The 17073-nt window shown below is 35.8% G+C and overlaps 1 protein-coding gene across 11 annotated transcripts in view; it reads left to right on the top strand.

Annotated features, from left to right (window-relative positions):
* The window catches only part of ENAH (ENAH actin regulator), a 100453-nt gene extending 86684 nt beyond the window's left edge, over positions 1-13769 (top strand). For 6 of the 11 annotated variants that reach the window (XM_045537118.1, XM_045537124.1, XM_045537120.1 and 3 more), the window contains 5 exons: positions 859-925; positions 3638-3700; positions 6715-6793; positions 9641-9698; positions 10227-13769. In XM_045537118.1, coding sequence (XP_045393074.1) covers positions 859-925; positions 3638-3700; positions 6715-6793; positions 9641-9698; positions 10227-10264 — 305 coding nt within the window. In that variant the 3' untranslated portion in view covers positions 10265-13769. The remainder of the gene's footprint in view (positions 1-858; positions 926-3637; positions 3701-6714; positions 6794-9640; positions 9699-10226) is intronic. The other 5 variants (XM_045537129.1, XM_045537127.1, XM_045537122.1 and 2 more) reach the window with 1 other exon arrangement.
* The last annotated feature ends 3304 nt before the right edge of the window (positions 13770-17073 follow it).

The following is a 17073-nucleotide window of genomic DNA, read 5'->3' as shown; positions in this document are numbered from 1 at the left end:
GAGGCCAGTAGAGGGGCTGTGGGGGAACTGGGAGCAGAGCAGTCAGTTACGACTGTGAAGTGAGATCACAAGTCGTACACGGACTTGACTCTCACGTGGCCCAAATGCTTTCCTCCGTGACACGGCTCCACTTCTGAGTTTGCCCAGTTGTCCAGTGAGGCCGAGGACACCTCGTGAGTCAGCCCAAGTTAGAAACACAATTCGAGCACGACAGAAGGCCAACCAGTGGGTCACCACATGGTAATAGGAGCTTAGAGTGAACTTCTTTATGTTTAACTGGAATTGTCTGCCAAATCCTAAGAACTTACTGTCTAAGAATCAAGGGAGTACAATAGGATTCCATGATTCTGAAATTTATTTTGTTTCAATTTTTTTTTCCATGAGGACTGTTTGGATTTAGATGAAATGTTGAAGTACATGAACACATTATAAATTATATTTTTTGTTTTATCATTAGCGCTAAAAGTAATTAAAAATTGTATAGGTAATATCCTATTCTAATTAATTGAAACTATCCTAATTAATTAAAATTATCCTACCCTTATTCTTATCCTATCTTTGTTAGGGAAACTTCTTACCATCTGGTGTATAGAATTATAATAGTTCAGATTTAACAATCTGAGTTTTTCCTAGGGAATTTATCGTATTTCCTTATTAACTTTTTCTCATTTTAAGGTCTGAAATTGTACAAATTAGCATCCTTTCAGATTTTAATGTTTAAAATTACATTTAACATTTTTATTTATCTACGTTGCTAACATAAACAGTTATAATGGCATTTAGTATTCTGTTATTTGTTTTATAATAACTCTGGAAACATGTAAGATATTTAACGACTTTTGGTCCTCATTTTTAAAGAACCAACAAGAAAACCTTGGGAAAGAACAAACACAATGAATGGCAGCAAGTCACCTGTTATCTCCAGGTACCAATTTTTTCTCTAAGTTTTGTATTTCACCTGTATCAAAAAAGAAATTAATACTGTTATAGAAAAAAATTGAAGAAAGATTAGAAATTATACAAAGAAGCACATAAAATACCGGTAATCCCGCTAGTACTGATAAGCACTGAGCCTCCTTATCTTTTTACTAGTGATTGTCTGATAAATTCTACCCTACATTTAATAGCTAGATTATCTGAAATTTTAAGATAGCTTAATCCCTCCCAATTTGTTTACTTTGACACATTCAAAACTACAGAAAAGTTGTTGAAAGAATTCCTATATACCCATTATCTGTGTTCACCGATTGTCAACATTTTGTCACATTTGTCTTAACTATCTACACATCCACAATTTTTTTCCTCTGAATAGTTTGAAAGCAGTTCACAAATCCCAAAGAACCAGAACATCTCCTACACAATTATATCACTCTCAAGAAATTTAACATTGAACAATAATATTATCTAATATAGTATATATTCACATTTCCCCAATTAATCTCACTAACATCCTTCATAGATTTTTTTTCTAAATACAATTTTTGGAAGAAACTTGTTTCAGCTTATGTTTTAAGCTGAAAAATCATCTGGAGAGAAAAGGCTAATTTTTAAGAGAAAGCAAAACAAAACCTAAAACTTTTAATTTGTAAAGAAGGATTTCTCTATCTCTGTTGAAACTTCTAAGCATAATCAAGTTGGCAAAGACAGTGCCCAGAAATGAGACTGGTGAGTGCTTGTTTCCGTAAGTGGCAGGTGGGCAGAGTCAGGTGAAGTCATTGTCCCTTTAGCTCGCGTACTGTGTTATCATGGCTGGATTTGTGTTGTATCACAGATCTTTAACACAGATGAAACTTTTTCTTGGTTCTATGAGACAGTTTAAAGGGCTCATGTTTCCCAGGAAAAAAAGGTATGTATTTAGAGACTGAAGTTTTTTGTCTTTACTTTCTCAGCCATTTGCCTTATTTGTGCCTCAAAAAGCAAACGTGTCTTTAATCGTAGAAACCTAGTTAAAGTACAAGGGTAGCCTTCACATTATCACAAACCTGTTCTGTGCTAGCCTAAGTCTAAACTTGATTTTGGCTTTTGTGTGGTTCTTTCTGCTGGGAGGAAAGGTGGTTTGGTGATGATGCAATCATTTAAGCTCCACAGAGAAACCGGACCTTTTTGAATGTATAAAAGCTTTTAGTTCCTAAGTGACTAAAAGATGATCGTATCTGACTTTACATGAAAGAAGAGAGTTGCTTTTAGTGGACATGGTTTTTCAATAGAGTAGAAAAATTGCACATCTATTTCTCAGATACCTGAGGGGGCCTCCTAACACGTCTCTACCAGTTGTTCTGGGTTTTTCTCAGTGGTGTATTAGGAGGCTTGATTTATCACGTGCATAACCAGGAGCAGAACTGTGATGTACATTTTGTCCTTGAAGATGTGAATGGTGCTGTTCAGCCCACTTCATGATAGACATTCCCTGGTGATCCCAAAGCTAAGCCTCACCGATGGCAAAAGGCAAGTCTCAGGAGACACATGGAAGAGGCTCCCCACGCACGTGCGCTCCTTGGTGTGTTTGGTCTCTCGCTTAGTAAAAGAGAAAATACTCTTTGAAAGACTTTTTCAGACTTCTAAAAGAAATTTAATAGATACTCTAAAGGTCACCATTTTGAAAATAATTTTATATGGATTAGTTGAGCCTTGGTTCTCGTTGTCCAGCAGTGCATTGTAATCCTGTCCCAACTCTTAGGTGGTTTTCCTCACCTTCCCCAGAATAGAAATTCTGAAATACCTATTTCTTGACCACTCGTGTATCTTTTGATAGATTTGCTCCAGCCACTAATACGTATACCTTAAAATTTCAGCAAAAGCAGATTTAAACCATAAAAGATTTTTAAAATATGTTTAAAAGACTAAGAACTACATTGCTTTTCTTCCTAAGTTATCTCCCCTGTTCCTTCGGAAAGCAAGTATTTTGGCTACTTTATGTTTCTATTTAAGTATACCGCATCCTGCCACTGTAGTGAAAGTACCTGTTTCTCTTCTGAACACCCATGTCAAAATTATGTCAGTGGTAAGATGGATTAATACCCCATATGTACATGAGAATATTGCGTTATGCTGTATTTAAGTGAAGACGTGACATAGTAAAGTAAAAGCAAGAATGTTGTAGTTAAAAATGCTTCATACTATTACTAGAATGTAACATTGGAAAGTTTGTGAATTCTTCTTCTGGTTTTTATTAAGATCTTACAGATCTTGTATTCAGGATGGGGGAAAAATTACTTTACATGCCTCCTAAAGAGAGTTAATTTTGTATACTTGAAGCTACGGTGATTTTTATTATGCTTTTTGAGCCTGTTGCTTGTATAGTCACTCTAATAGAAATGTCTTTGATTGTGTTTTGATACTTTTTGAATCTTTGTGGTAGGTAGGTTTTACTGTGCCTACAGCCTGTAAAGGTAGCCATTCTGGGATGATCTTTTTTTTTTTTTCTGTAATAATCAAATAAATAGTATCCTTACATAACTAAAATTAGTCTTAAAATATCTTGATTTTTATCGGGGATAACGATTATTTTAAGGTTAATGGACTCCTTTAATTCTTATTTTGCTTGCTATAACTGAAAACCTATAGAACAGTAACATAATGAGAATTATTTTTGAAAGTTCTATTGTATATCCCTTTAAATGGTTTTTCCCCTTCATAGACGGGATTCTCCAAGGAAAAATCAGATTGTTTTTGACAACAGGTCCTATGATTCATTACACAGGTATCATCCTGCTGTGACTTTGTGATTTGAGACTTTTAAATAACATGTTGAGGATAGGGCTGAGCTTTTTCTACCTGGATTGGTAATCACCACAGAGATACTTAGGAAGATCGAATCCTTCGTTTTTTACTTTATTTTGCATGCTTTAAAACAAATCCTTCCATGACTTTATAGTAGGATTAGGATAAATATAAATGGTAAACATACCAGAAATACTTGAGTGGGAATCTAAGGCCACATGTATTATCTAGGCCATTTGTAGCTTCAGCATTTTCTTTTTAAAGGCTGTTCTCTTTATGATAATGAGACAAGGTTTTAAAAAGTGGAGTAGAAGATCCTGTACTGTTTGTTACTGGAACACAGGGCAGTATTACAGCCACAATTGTGGATAATTCATTCTTTTGAGGAAACTTTCTATTTCCTAGATATTTTATAGTAAATTGAATCTTTAGCAACCTAATATCTAACATCCTGAGCAAATTGTTTCCTAGAATGAGCCCTATTATACTATTTTTTAATTAAGAAGACTTAAGATATGAATTATCTGTTTCTTAATTAAAAAAATAGATAATTAGAAAAATCCTTAAATGCTTTTCAGCTATTTATAGAATTTGGCAGAATAGGGACTTAAACATTATAGTACAGTTATTTTATAGGCAGGTGTCTAAAGGCAACACTCTTATTATAAAGTAATAAAAACCTCTGAAAAACCCTCATACTTCATTTATCAGTTATAGTGAAACCCATGTAGGTTAGAAATAACTGGAATATATCCATGTCACTGCACACATCAAGTCTGCTGTGAAGAGGAGTTAATAGTATGCGTGGGAGGGTTGTCCATCACAGTGAGTAGGGAGTTCTGTCATCAGACCCTTTGGCCAAATCCTTGTTTTCAAAAATTATTTTCATGCCATTGATAATCAAAATATTTGATAAGCTAATTTTGTCAGTTAAATTTTCATAAAATGTTTATATTGCAATAGTGAAATACTTTTTCCTGCTTTAGAAAATTTGCTAGTATGAAGAGTGAAAAATAGCATTTAACAAAGAGATTTTTTTGTGATAAATCTTCTCAGTTATTTCTCTCCTTTCACACATAGTGCTCCCTGGGATAATGTTAATAAACCTTTTTGTTGTTTTTTTTAAAAAAAAGTGGTGATTACTTCTTTCCTTCAGTATGAAAAGTTCCCCCCTTTAGTTAATTATCATGGTGGTGGTGGTGGTGATGGATTGCATGTTAGCATGAAATTAAATCTTTTAAAAATTGCATGTTTCCACAATTGTTTATTAAATAACAATAAATTTTTGCATTGTTAAGTAAATAAGGATCTATTGATAACATCCTGCCCAGTTAAGCAGCAGACTGTAGTTGTTCGTATGAATTTCAGAGGTATTCATTATACAACTTAGGAGAAAATAACTAGCTAATTGTGCCACTTAAATGTGAAAAGTAAAAGAAAAGCAGGGTAATTAATAATTTAATTCTGGAGAACAGGAATAAATAGCATGAATATGTGAAACACACAGTGTGCGTCAAGAATAATCTCTAGACCTGACTCTACACAGAACCCCATGATGTGCATACTGTGGTCTCAGCCAATCTAAAGTGACTGTGGAATTAAGTAGTCTTCCTCAGCAAAGTAAGACTGGGTATCCTCACGAGAGGAAAGGATGTAGCTCATATAAATCTTCTTATCCCCTAATAAGCTCAGTGCTTACTGAATGAAATTTTTTGAAAGTTATTCTTTTCCTTATTCATGTAAGCAGATACCTAATAAAGTAAAATTGGTTGACTTGATTCATAACAATCTTTGAAGCAGTGATACGTTTTGATATTAAAGCAAATTAACTCAGTATTTCATCTTCATGAGCAATGCTTATGGGTTTAAAGTTTTGTATGTCTTACAAGAATTATGAAATTATAACTTTGAAAAAGTTATTATGCCTATTGTGTCTTGGTTCAGGTTTCTAAAATGGGTTCTCTGTGAAATTGGAAACACATGATTTGCCTAATAGTTATAAATTTCACTGATTTGTGGCCCTTAAAGAGTGGCCACTTACTATACCAAACCAGAAAATGGAGGAGTGCCAGTTAAAGTTCTAGGTTTTCCACTGGGGATTTTCTCTTATTGCCAGATTTAGAGAGGGAGCCATGACTGATTTATTTGATGTTGAAATTTAAAACTACTTAAAATATACCTAATCACTAGGTATATTTCTTCACATAAAATTTTAATAGAAACTGAACTTTTAAAAGTGCAATAATAAATTGACAATCTGCTCTGTCTGGCATTTCCTTTTTTTTTTTTTTTTTAAACCAAAATAAGTTTATGAATGTAGTTAACCTGAAACACCATTCAAATGATGTCTCCATAAAAATTTCATGGGGAAAGAGTCATATGGTCTAACCTATTAATCATGTTTCCAACATTCTTGTTTATTTTGATGTTGAAATGGAATAAAATATATACAAAGAGATCATGTTTACTAAAATGTTTTCTTCTTGCAACCCAAGGAATAATAGACTTTGTAAACTGATTTGTGTTAGAGTAAAGTAGTCAAGTCTTTATATTTTTCCTTCCATTGGTTTGCCAGGTAATTTAGTAGATAATGTAAAATTTCAAAAGAAGGAGAAAACAAGATTATGTTATTTGGGCCTCAGATGTTTCAGCTGGCCTCTTCATCACTGTTTGGTCAACATGCCACGTGTTACCTGGTCACCTGCCTCATGCCTAAAGAATGCTGTCTTCTACTCTGTTCTGAAGAAGTCTCACCATCTTGTCACCTTCCTATAGTTTCTTTATAAATAACTGCAATGCTGAGAAAAATGAAAGATTTTCTGCTTTATGTTCTAATCAGTCCTATAATTTTGACAACTACCTTTTAAGCAAAGTGTGTTTTATTTAAGAAATGTATTTAAATCTGGTGTTGGGTTGACACAATCTGCCAGTTTTAATGAACTCATTAAATGTCAAAAATGTTGTTTACCTGTCCTGGAAATTTCCTTTGTACAGACCAAAATCCACACCCTTATCACAGCCCAGTGCCAACGGAGTCCAGACCGAAGGACTTGACTATGACAGGCTGAAACAGGTGCGTTCTCGGTGGCGACTTTTACTAGTACTTGTTTGTTTTTTTTAAAATGTCCCATGTGCATATGTTTGACAGGGATCCTGAATGTATTTTAAAAGAATAGAGTTAAAATTTTTTTTTTTTTTTTAATACAGAATCTCACTCTGTTGCCTGGGCTAGAGTGCCGTGGTGCCAGCCTAGCTCACAGCAACCTCAAACTGCTGGACTCAAGCAATCCTCCTGCCTCAGCCTCCCGAGTAGCTGGGACTACAGGCATGCGCCACCATGCCTGGCTAATTTTTTCTATATATATTTTAGTTGTCCAGATAATTTCTGTCTATTTTTAGTAGAGACGGGGTCTCACTCTTTCTCAGGCTGGTCTTGAACTCCTGACCTCGAGCGATCCTCCCGCCTCGGCCTCCCAGAGCTAGGATTACAGGCGTGAGCCACCGCGCCCTGCCAGAGTTAAAATATTTTTATATAAGTTAGTAGCATAGTACTGTATTATTTTTTTCAAATTCTCATTTCTGGTTCAGTGAATTCATATAAAGTTCCAGCAGTGGTGGAGAGTGGGCCCATGGCCCAATGAGTATGAGAGCGTAAAGATTAAATATAAGTGCATGGTATTCAGTTGTAGAGAAAACAGTAGGCTTCTACATTTTACTTACTGTATTGGCAAAATTGGACCCAACAACTCTGATTTTGGGAAGAATGTAAGGAAATAGACACTCTCGTATGTTTCTGCTTTGTAAGACAGTTTGGGAAAACAAATCAAAAGCCTGAAAAATAAATGTCTTACCTTTAAACTCAGCAGTTTCACTTCCAGGAATTTATGCAAAGAAAATACTGTGTAGAAGTTTGCAAATATATGGTGAGGATTCTGTAGCCATCAAGGGATCATAATTTAGAATATTTAATAATGAATTGTGAAGACTTGCCCATGTTAGGTGAAACAGGTAACAAAACCAATGTGTACAGTTATCTCAGTTTTATAAAAAAGAAAAAGATACTATTCGTATTTTAGGTAGTTATGCATTATATTTAATATGTATATATATCCAGGAAAAAGTAATAGGTGGTAAGATTGTGAGTTTTAAAATATCTGTTCCCAGGCTGGGCACGGTGGCTCACGCCTGTAATCCCAGCCCTGTGGGAGGCCGAGGTGGGTGGATCGCTGGAGGTCAGGAGTTCGAGACCAGCCTGACCGAGACCCCGTCTCTACTAAAATTAGAAATAAAAAAAAATTATCTGGACAACTAAAAATATATATAGAAAAAATTAGCCGGGCATGGTGGCGCATGCCTGTAGTCCCAGCTACTCGGGAGGCTGAGGCAGTAGGATCGCTTCAGCCCAGGAGTCTGAGGTTGCTGTGAGCTAGGCTGACCCACGGCACTCACTCTAGCCCGGGCAACAGAGTGAGACTCTGTCTCAAAAAAAAAAAAAAAAAAAGAAAAATCTGTTCCCAGAAGAGATAAAATATTTTTTTTAGATAAACTTAATTTTTATTCTCCAAAGCTATTTGCAAAGTAGAGTTATATAATTTAAAAAGGAAGCATGTGGTCGTTAATAACCAAGCCCGTGTTCTGCTGTGTGTTGAATACGGCCCTCTTCTTGAAAAATGCTTTAAAATAGAACACTTTCAAGAACACACTAGAAAATATGGTAAATTCTTGGTTATCTGAAGTAATGGAGTAGAAGAAAGAATAGATTTGACTTTTGATATAATTTAAAGATGAATTTGATTCATCTGTTAGTCCATACAATAACTTCTGTAACTCAGTGCCTCAGTTCCCTCATTGGTAAAAATGAAAGAATTAAACTAATTGATAGTTTCCATTTTAAAACTTTCTGGTAGGCACATTTAAAAAGTACAAAGAAAAGGGCAAAATTTTAATATTTTACTTAATTTACTGAAAATATTTTAAATATGTAGTCAAGCTTTGAAAATTACCAATGAGTTCCTTTATGTGATTTTTATCGTACTAAATCTCTGTGATCTGGTGGGTGTTGCACACGGACAGCACGTCCCATTTTAGACCCCCCCTGCTCCAAGCGTGCAGCAGCTGCCTGTGGCTGGGCCTGCTGTGTGGGGCACCCCTTCGTCCCCACCCTTCAGGGCAGCCCCTGAGGTCCCTCCAGCGAAATCCAAGATTCTTTGAGACATGGTCTGGCAGCTGTGGTGACTCCTAAGAAATCCCCATGCTTCAAATCAGATGACAGATCTGCCAGGAGCCAGCTGTCCACTTGACTGTAACGCCTTCCTCTTGGAAACATCACCTCTCAGACTGCTGCCAGAGGACAACATTAACAGCAGAGCCATTTGCTTTTCTAGAAACTGTCTGAATCAAACCTTTCACTGGATGACAGAATTTTTTTTTTTTTTTTTTGAGACAGAGTATTGCTCTATCACCCAGGCTAGAGTGCAGTGGTCTCATCATAGGTCACAGCAGCCTCAAACTCCTAGATTTAAGAGATCCTTCTGCCTCAGCCTCCCGAGTAGTTGGTACTACAGGTGTGGGCCACCACACCTGGCTAGTTCTTCATTTTTTATAGAGACAGGGTCTCGCTCTTGCTCAGCCTGGTCTCGAACTCCTGGCCTCAAGTGAGCCACCACACCTGGCCTATTTTAGTTTTAGAAAGCACTTTATTTCATATCTTGCTAGGCTAGAATAAGCAAAGATTGGGAAGGGAAGAATAATATTAAAACAAAATTTACCAAAGCTGGTGTCTTCCAAGTAGTAGAATTATGACTGGAAATAAAAAGAACTCACATTGTATTTTATAACATTCTTAAAATTTTATATGAGTGACAATATTTTTAGCAGTAATTTTTAATTTCTTAATTGCTGTTTTTCTCTAATATTTTAGGACATTTTAGATGAAATGAGAAAAGAATTAGCAAAGCTAAAAGAAGAGCTCATTGATGGTAAGTACACAAATTTGCTACCCATTTAGAACAGTATTTAAGAACAGTTATTTTTAGAAAATGTGAATTTAAAAATACCCAGTTTATTACTTGAGGGCAATTACTTTTCCATAGTATCTCGCCCTTTACTTGGCTTAGGATGCCAGGGAGGAGCTCTCTCCTTCATATAATGGAAATTATTTGTAAAAATGGGGAGTAAACAATATTCCTAAGATTCAGGTGTTGTCTGTTACTAGATGGAAAACCAGATGAACAAATGTTTCCCTAGATTACCTGTACTCAGTCATTCCACTGCCCTCTTGTTTTGGGGCCCAGATAATCAGTGTTTTCATTTTGTATACAAAAAGGGAAAATAAATACACCTGTATAGAAATTAGTACCATCTTTGTAATAGTAAAAGAACTGTGCAGTGAAAGATGCAAAATCAATATATATTTTTTATTACTGTGAGTTTGAACACAGTACTTAAGAATGAATCATGAGCTTATTTTACTTTATCATTATATTTACTTTTTCTTTTCTACCCAGCAATCAGGCAGGAACTGAGCAAGGCAAATACTGCATAGAGAAGCAAACTAAGGAGAGATAAGACTTTAATCTGGAGAAAAAAAAATTGCTACAAACAACAACTGTTAACAACAGCAAACCCCTACATTTTATGAGCTGTCAGAAGAAGATGGAGACAAACAGTCCCAAGAAGGGAAAACCCGACATACTCTGGAAGCCTTCAGATACCATGACTCTGGCGATAAGCTATTCCCCCTCAGTTTGCTGCTTTTTTCTGATCTTTACAACAGAATGGAAGAGTGTCGCATAAAAGTTCCTGTAACAGTTATGCAGAAAATACTAAACTCATCAGGCAAGATCACCGTGCATGGAGGTATTTCCATGTCAAGATAAAATTGCACATTTTCCACAATACATTGCTAATATAAAGAGGAAAAAGGCTTAAGAAGTTTTTTTTCAGAGAGTACTCATGAAAAATTTAGCAAGTTATGCTATTGTATTGCAAATGTTTCTCTCAGGTTTGTCTTCCTATCATATTTGATATTCCATGAATAATTGAGATCAGCCCTGTGTAGGTTAAGATCATAAAATGTGGAACAAATGGAATTGTAAGTGCTTTCAGAGGTTGATATTTATAAGAAAGTGTCCTAAAAATGATTTGTCCAGCTTGAGGAATTTTAGAGTGATAGGAAGTCTCTCGAATTAGCCTTCATGCAATTTTGTAGATTAAAACATAAAATTCGTCCAGAATTTAAAGATTTAGATGCCTTCCTAAATTGTTACAATGCTTTACCAAATCTATGACTTCTACATAACACAAACCAGTGGTCAAATGTAAAACAATATATTGTAGATTTACTGTAGGTTTTCAACCTTTTTTAGATTTATGCATGTGGACATTTTTATAATGTAATTACAATCACCACAAAGTTAGCTTTTTTAATCGCAGACAGTAATGCATGTCACACTAATACGTAGTGGCCTTTTCAAGGCCTAGTCCCAGGGAAAACATTTTGTAGCGTATAGGGGAGTGGGAGGAAGGGAAGGAATAATTTTTTATTTAAAGTTAATTTCTGCACTGTCTTTTTTTCTCAATTACCTGCATGAATAGTAATGAGGAATATTTTGTGACTTTAATTGGTAAATACGTTACAAAACCAAGTACTTAATCTTTTACATCATGTCTTCAGCTATTTGTATTTTAATCCGTAATTTCAATGGTCTGAAACATGATTCTGAGTTTCACATGAATTATATCTTGGTGTGGAACTCAAAAGTTTGATCACTGACTTCGGCAGTTACTATTACCTAGGTGCCCCTGCAGTTATACGTGTTCAGATACATGTTCCTGACTCAGCAGCTGCTTTTGACTTTTGTTATGTTGAAATATAAGAAATAACAATGATGGCAGCAATTAAGGTCACAGAAATCATTATATCAAGGGAAACCGATGAGGAGTTCTGCAGTTTTCTTTTAATAAATAAAGTGAGACTTAGGTGTTGGGACAAAGGAATTGGATACTGTGCCCACCACCCTGTGTGTGTACCCGTGCACACACGTGCTGTCTCTGTGTAGTCCACTCCCTTTCTTTGAAACTGGTAAGATGAAAACAGGGAAGAAATCCTATATGTGGCAATGATAGCTTTCTGGAAAATTTAGGAAATCAAAAGTTCTCCATGCTCTCCATCTTGATTTATGCTTGAGTTATTACGTGCCATATTTGCTTTGAAATCTTCAATTACCAGATGTCTCACTAAAATTTTGAAGAGATAATTTACTCTCACCTGCTTTCTAGATCTCACACTGAGATCTCTGTTCATAAAGCAAAGCTTGTTGGTCGCATAGCCTTCTCAGTGCGGCACATTTGCAGGCCTTACCACTACAAAGAAGTCTGAATGAGGGAATTTTTTTCCTTGTGAAATAGTTCCTGTTTCTGTATAAATTTCATTTTTAGGTTAAACTGTGATGGATGAGCTATCATAATTTGAATATACAGTTCTTTTTTTCTATCAGGTATTCATTGTCGTGCAGTAATAGTAAAGACATTAAAGATGCAGCAAGCTTATAAAGTACTATTTTCCAAAAGAAATAGGAGGCATTTTCATCTTTATCATTGTACTTTTGGTTATGCAAACACTTTGACAATACAAACATTTATGTCCCCCATAAATCTGGTCAGAAAGCTCTTTTGGTTTTGTTGGGTAAGTTAAATAGTCTATATAGGTAGAGTACTGGGTACAGGTGGTCCAAACTAAGATAGAAGACTAAAATAAAATGCTAAATCTTAAACTGGTTTATGCACTAAACGTTTTGTGCCTTGGTCTAATATTAACATGATGTCTTGTGTAAAAATGACAAAAAAGAACCAGTGTTGAATCACGCTATATTTTCCATCATTTTGCATTCTCCCAGATTGCTAAATGTGTTCTTTCCACAAAGTTAGATTGAATTCTGTACATTTGCTGTCATACATGACAATTGTGTCATTGTTAGAGATTTCAGTAATTAAAATGGGAAACAGAAGCCTAAGTTACTTTCTTTATCAAAACTATGTTCCTTAGAACCACATTATTATGATGGTTTATGTGCTCTTGTACATTGGATGTCTTAAGCTGAATACAGCTTAGGGATCCTTTTGAATCACAGGAAGGTACTGCTTTCCTCAACACTGTGATCTGACCTGTGACAAACCTGTACTATACACTATGTAAATGGCTAACAAGTCCATTGCAAACAAATTGAATGTACAAATCTTAGTGCTGGTGCTGAAATCTCTTCAGAATAGTCATCATGATTTAAAAGTTTGTTTAAAAATTTGCAAGCATCAAGTGTCAATCAGAACTGAAGGCGAAACCCTAACGAATGTTGAATTCTCATGCTTTAGGTGTACTCTTTAGATTTTTCCGTTCTCTGCTCTTTTTACAGTAACTATTTCATTTAAATTTTATTTCATTTAAAGTTCCTACACGCTAACTTCGTTTGTGCGATTGAAATAAAATTGCAGTATATATATGTTGCTTGTTTGTGACACTTAGATAATCTTTTGAAATAATTTGTCAGTTCTAAAATAGGTTATATTGGATGTGAAAAACAACCTTTTAAAGTCCAAGACTTCACTATTTAAAGTTTACATATCACGTCACTGTTCTTTAAAGATTTCGTAAAAGTCACGAATACTAAATAATGTATACAAAGGGAATATGTGATCATGTATCTACTTTCTGTTTGAGATAACTGTTGGGTATTTCCTATTTTGTTTTTATTTTCTTTCGGCCTGCCTTGACACAGTGTCTTCCTCTTACAGTCAGGATGATGATAAGTGTTTGATTTTGCTCCTTTTGTTCTACAGCATGGTCAGATACTTAAACTCATTTATGCAGTTAAAACTTTCCTTTATGTAGTTTGCAGGGCAAAGGACTTTGTATGGTAAAGGGCATTACCAAGTAGTGAATTTCAAATCCAGTAAATTCTGTGTTTATCTATACGTTATACTGATTTCTTAAAACTGTTCTACGTATAAGCAGCAGTACTTTTTATCTCTTATAAAGTATTAATTTTGAATTCCATTTTATAATTCTAATGTGTTCGTTAGAAATACAGTAATCCTCATATTTTTTTCTCTACCAAACCCAGATTGTCCTCCTCCCCCCGCCCCCCCATTATCTTCTCCGTTTTTCATGAACTGTGTTCCTGTCATTCGTTAAAATGTGCGGCCATTGCAGAGTCCACAGTTGTAAAAATATCAGCTTATTATTTTTTTTTTTTTTGCTCTGTCCTGTCTCAGGTTCTTGCTTCTCTTCGTATGTAAATCCGAATGTCCAAAAACTAAAAGTCATTTCTCATTCAAAAATGAATTAGGTAACAGATGCTAACCTTTTAAATTTGCCTACTTACAACTTTTATGTGTCTTAAATTTATGTATACTTTGAGTGCCATTGTGGGGAATTGGCTTTTGAATTCTATATAGTTTTATCCTAGGAAGCACAATTTCCAAAAATATGCCCAGGATCTCTTTAATTCCTTTTTGTAACCATTATATTAATGGGGTTGTAAAGTCACAATGGCCACAAAAAGAAATTAAAGATAGCTACATTATTATTTAAATTCTATTGATTATAAGCATAAAAATAACACCATATAAGCAAAACTATGTGAAGGAACTCTCTGTGAGCTCTTAATTCCTGTATGTAGGTATTACAAAATCCACTTCCCTGAAGACATTTGCTCTAGTATTCACTTCCAAACTCCAAACCTGTTCCTGGTAGTACCATTTTTGTTTTTAATAGGAAGATGAAGTGGAGTCTGCACATCTCTCCAAAGCTCTAAGGAATAAGGAAAAGATCCTGAGAGAACAGTGCAATTAATGATGTTTAATACCTCTGACTTTCACTGAAAGCCATTTAATATTTGTTAGTTGCATGCTTTTGAAGTCAAAACTTGATATACAAGTATTTATAAGGAATCTTCTTAACCCTGAGTGAACAAAAATGTTCTAGGTTTCTTTGCTACATAAAGACGTGGTGGAGAACATTTACATGTAAGAATACTTTCCTTTTGAGTATACGATGATTTGAATTGACTAAGCAGCTCAAGTCATTAACCCCTGAAGAAAAACCACTTACATAAGCCAAGTACTGTCGGAAGTCTGCGATGCAGGTTTTCTTTGTTCCCAGCATCAAAATAAATTGTGGATTATTAGGTTTGTTCCCTTTATGTTATTTCCAGATAATTTTTGAGACCTCAAGAGATTTATTTTTACATCTGTTACTACTGGAAAGATGAAACCTTCAAATTTAAAACAGTCTAAAATTGGTTAGAAAAGAAAGTAAAATTAAAGTAGTAAATTTAGGATGGTTATGGATATTCATCAGTGGAGTTCTAGGATAAATTCTTTAAGGAATACTAACGGTCAAGTCACATCAGAGGAAAAGTGAGTGTTGTGGTGAGGAGAGATATTTGAAAACTGCTACAATATGAACTATGTAAATTTATGTCTTTCCAAACAGCTTTCTTTACGAAGTACAGAATCATTGTCAAAGGGTAAACAAATGACTTGCTCTGGTGACTTAGGATGTTTTAGGAATCGTTGTCTCATCGGTTATGTCCATTGAAATCTGAAGGAATTTACAGATGTGAAGATCAACAGAAAAAATGACTTTTACTTTCAGTTACTATAGATGTTCTCTGTTGCCCATAAATGCTCCAAACTGAAGTATTCGTGTCATTTAAGGCACATAGTAGGCCTTGAGTACTTGCTGATTGATTTAACATACAGACTACATAAAAGATGAAAGCTCAGTTAAGTGTTTGCACCAAAGGATCACAGTCACTGAGCTGCACCCCTAGTTCTGTGAAGCTCATTAAACGCTCAGATCAACAGCACAGAGCAGCCCCTGGGGGTCCTGACGCAGGACCACGGGAGTCCCAGGCAGAGGGAGAAGATTCCGGGCCTCATTCCATGGCCGGGAGTGAAGAAAACGTAACCATCTGAGTAGTGCTCTTTGTCTCACCTTGTTAAGGCATATAACTCCTAGTAGTTAGCAAGTTCAAAGATACCTGTGAACTGGTCACTGAATTCAGCCTTTTCTCAAAAAAATTAAGTTCCAAGAGAGTAAAGCTTTCCATTTTAATAAAATTTATGAGAAAAGCTTGCATAGTTCATTAGAGAACCAAGTTTGTTAGCATTTATTCCATAAACACAAGATCAAGATCTGTATACAAATGACAGCCTCATAGTTTATCATGTTGTAAATCTGATTTAACCCTTCAAGTCCAAGAAAACTGTCTTTAGTAGTAGATGAGAGGATTCTAAAAAGATATAAAGAGACCACTAATATAGGAACTGGGTAGTGTTATGGGCTTGGTTGGTTTTAGGGTTATTCTTAGGCTTAGAGTAGAAGATCTATTGGTACTTTGGATGACACAGGAAATAGCAGTCAGAAGAAAAGAAATCTACATGGATGGTGTTTAGATTGAAGGATAATTCTCCCATCATGTCCAAAAGTTTCCATTCTAACCTATGGAAACTGAGAAAATAGGTTCTTGGCTTACACTTAAAATATACCTTATTGTAACCATACAAAAGAAATATGTTGCCCAGGCACAGTGGCGCACACCTGTAATCCTAGCACTTTGGGAGGCTGAGGCAGGAGGATCCCTTGAGGCCAGGAGTTTGAGACCAGCCTGAGCAAGAGGGAGACCCCATCTCTACAAAAAATAGAAAAATTAGCCAGGCGTGGTGGTGCGTCTGTAGTCCCAGCTACTGTGGAGGCTGAGGTGGGAGGATCGCTTGAGCCCAGGAGTTTGAGGTTGCAGTGAGCGATGACGATACCACCACGTTCTAGCCTGGGTGACAGAATGAGACCCTGTCTCAAAAAATATGTCACAGAAAACATATTTGGTCCCTAAAGCGAATTTTATGCCCTTTGTCACATCTGTGGAACCTCCCCCCCGGCCCTGCCTTTTTTTTTTTTTTTTAAGTTGTAAGGGCATTTTTAAAAACATCTTCCAACTAGCTGTAGGTGAAAAATATCTATCACTTTACGATTTTCATTGCCACTACCAGGTTGAACTCAGGTGTAGACTTGCTTTGTTCTGCTGACCGTGGCTTTAGATGTTTTGAATGTTAAATAAGAGTTTCCCCAGACCCGTTTATCCTCGAGTCTGAGATTTATCTGTTCTGTGTACTCTCGGTGGACTAACGGGACATCGTAATCCCAATCCCGTCTGATTACCACAAACTGCCGAGCCACCCCAGTGCCAGTGGAAGGGCGTCACGGTCAGAGTTGGTAGTGATGCGTCTGTGTAGACGCCAGCCAGTTCTGTACCCGGGGAGCAGACCTTGCGGGGTTGGTAATGGGCACTGACT

Source organism: Lemur catta, chromosome 25, assembly GCF_020740605.2.
Source record: "Lemur catta isolate mLemCat1 chromosome 25, mLemCat1.pri, whole genome shotgun sequence".
NCBI classification, from domain to species: domain Eukaryota; kingdom Metazoa; phylum Chordata; class Mammalia; order Primates; family Lemuridae; genus Lemur; species Lemur catta.
The sequence above is the reverse complement of the archived record's forward strand: the minus strand, read 5'-3'. Positions and strand labels throughout refer to the sequence as shown.